Raw genomic sequence first — 2587 nt, forward strand, 5'->3', positions numbered from 1 at the left:
CAGCCACCCCCATTCATCTGTGCATTGGCTATGACGGTCCATAAATAAAGTTTTATTGGAACAAAGCCACCCCCATTCATCTGTGCATTGCCTGTGGCTGCCTTCACACTAGGAAGACAGAGTGGAGTCACTGCAGCCTGCAAAGCCTAGAATATTACTATCTGGCCCTTTACAGAAAAAGTTTGCCAACTCTCGCTATAGGGAAGCCTGGGTAAATTAAAGATGTGTATTGTTTATACACTTAAAGAGTAAAAGATGGGCTGGGCGTAGTGGCTTACACCTGTAATCCCACTGTTTTGGGAGGCCAAGGCAGACAGATCACTTGAAGCCAGGAGTTCAAGACCAGCCTGGCCAACATGGCAACACTCCATCTCTACTAAAAATGCAAAAATTAGCTGGACATGGTGGCTCACACCTGTAATCCCAGCTACTCTGGGAGCTGAGGCATGACTCGCTTGAACCTGGGAGGTGGGGGTTGCAGTGGGCCTAGATCACGCCACTGCATCCAGCCTGGGCAACAGAGTGAGACCCTGTCAAAAAAAAAGAAAAAGAAATGTGAAGTCTACAGTGAAGAGGGAAGAAGTGAAGAACACATCCGCTTTGGGAGCAGACAGTGATGTGGGAAACTGCCTTGCCACTACCAGAGTGCAGTGTCTTGTGGCTGCAGGGTTTGCTGTGTTTTCTGGAAACAAACTTTGCTCTTGTGCCCCGCCCTACGCGTCCCTCTCAACTTGAGGTCCTGCATTTTGCTCCAGGACTTACACCAGAGGATCGATAAGTTCCGTTTCACCCCACCTTTGGAGGACAGCTGCTTCCACTATGGCTTCAACTCCAACTACCTGAAGAAAGTCATCTCCTACTGGCGGAATGAATTTGACTGGAAGAAGCAGGTGGAGATTCTCAATAGATACCCTCACTTCAAGACTAAGATTGAAGGTATGTTTGCAAAACGCCAGCCAGAGAGGGATGTGTGTCATAAGAACGCCTTCTTGCACAATGTAACTTAGAGTCAGATAAAGTTGGAGAGATTCAGAACCCAATTTTAGGTCACTGAGATGTACTTATAAGTTGTAACCTTACTAAATGCAAAAATATTGCAGTCACAGCAAATCTGTCCATCTTTAGAGCTAGGCAGGAACACATACATGCAATTTAAAAACCAAAGAAATGCACCATCCAGTCCAATGATGTGGCAGTCTTTGAGAGGAAGGATGGAGATGAGATTTAGACCCGGGCCAGGTGGGGTGGCTCACACCTGTAATCCCAGCACTTTGGGAGGACGAGGCAGGTGTATCATGAGGTCAAGAGTTCGAGACCAGCCTGGCCAAGATGGTGAAACCCCATCTCTACTGGAAATACAAAAATTAGCCAGGTGTGGTGGCAGGCACCTGTAATCCCAGCTACTCTGGAGGCTGAAGGAGAATTGCTTGAAGCCAGGAGGCAGAGGTTGCAGTGAGCCGAGATTGCGCCACTGCGCCCCAGCCTGGGCAACAGAGCAAGACTCTGTCTCAAAAAAAAAAAAAAAATTTAGACCTGGGCAGGGCCTTGGTCAGCTCAACCCGTTCTTGAAGTTTTGGAGTCCATGATACCATGACTGTTCAAAGATGCTCAGCCTGTCAGTCAAGATCCTGTGAAACACTGTCCTATCTGTCTGCATCTCTAGGCCTCATATCCCAACTATATCACAGGTTGTCACACAATGTCACCAGGAAGGGAAGGTATCTTTCAGAATTTTCTTGGGAAGGTAACCCCAGGATCATTGGGATGAAGTAACAGTTTCCTTAGTGAAAAAGCATTTTTTTAACCCCAAAAAGATTTAGAATTAAATATGGGCTGGGCGCGGTGGCTCATGCCTGTAATCCCAGCACTTTGGGAGGTCGAGGCAGGTGGATTGCCTGAGGTCAGGAGCTCAAGACCAGCCTGGCCAACATGGTAAAACCTTGTCTCTACTAAAAATACAAAAATCAGCTGGGTGTGATGGTTCACGCCTGTAATCCCAGCTACTCGGGAGGCTGAGGCACGAGAATCTTGAACCTGGGAGGAGAGGTTGCAGTGAGCTCAGGTGGCACCACTGCACTCCAGCCTGGGCTCCATCTCAAAAAAAAAAGACTCTGCTCTCAGGTCTTTTGGATCTATACCCAGAAGTGGACTTGCTGGATCAGGTAATTCTGTGTTTAATTTTCTTAGGAACCGCCATACTGTGTTCTGCAGCAGCTGCACCATTTTACTTTCCCATTCAACAATACCTCAGAATCCCAATTTCTCCAAATCCTTGTCAATATGTTTTTTTTCTTTCTTTTTTTCGGTAATCGTCATCCTAATGGGTATGAAATGGTATCACATTGTGGTTTTGAGTTACATTCTCCTAATGATTACCGATGTTGAGCATTTTTTATGCGGTACTTATTGGATTCTTTGTAATTTCTCTGAAGAAATGTCTGTACATGTCTTCTGTCCATTTTTGGGCTTTTTGTTAGGGTTTAGGAGTTCTCTATATATTCTGAATAAAATCACTTATATGATATTTGCAAATGTTTTCTCCCACTCTGTGGGTTGCCATACAATGAATCTTTTTTTTTTTTTTTTT

General features: G+C 45.5%; 1 protein-coding gene across 2 annotated transcripts in view; it reads left to right on the forward strand.

Annotated features, from left to right (window-relative positions):
- EPHX1 (epoxide hydrolase 1, microsomal (xenobiotic)) overlaps nt 1-2587 on the forward strand; it is a 37911-nt gene that overhangs the window by 21336 nt on the left and 13988 nt on the right. For both annotated transcript variants that reach the window (XM_011948943.1, XM_011948944.1), the window contains exon 3: nt 756-936. In XM_011948943.1, the coding sequence (XP_011804333.1) occupies nt 756-936 (181 nt within the window). The remainder of the gene's footprint in view (nt 1-755; nt 937-2587) is intronic.

The sequence above is a fragment of the Colobus angolensis genome, unplaced genomic scaffold (genome assembly GCF_000951035.1).
Source record: "Colobus angolensis palliatus isolate OR3802 unplaced genomic scaffold, Cang.pa_1.0 Scaffold288, whole genome shotgun sequence".
In the NCBI taxonomy this organism is placed as follows: domain Eukaryota; kingdom Metazoa; phylum Chordata; class Mammalia; order Primates; family Cercopithecidae; genus Colobus; species Colobus angolensis.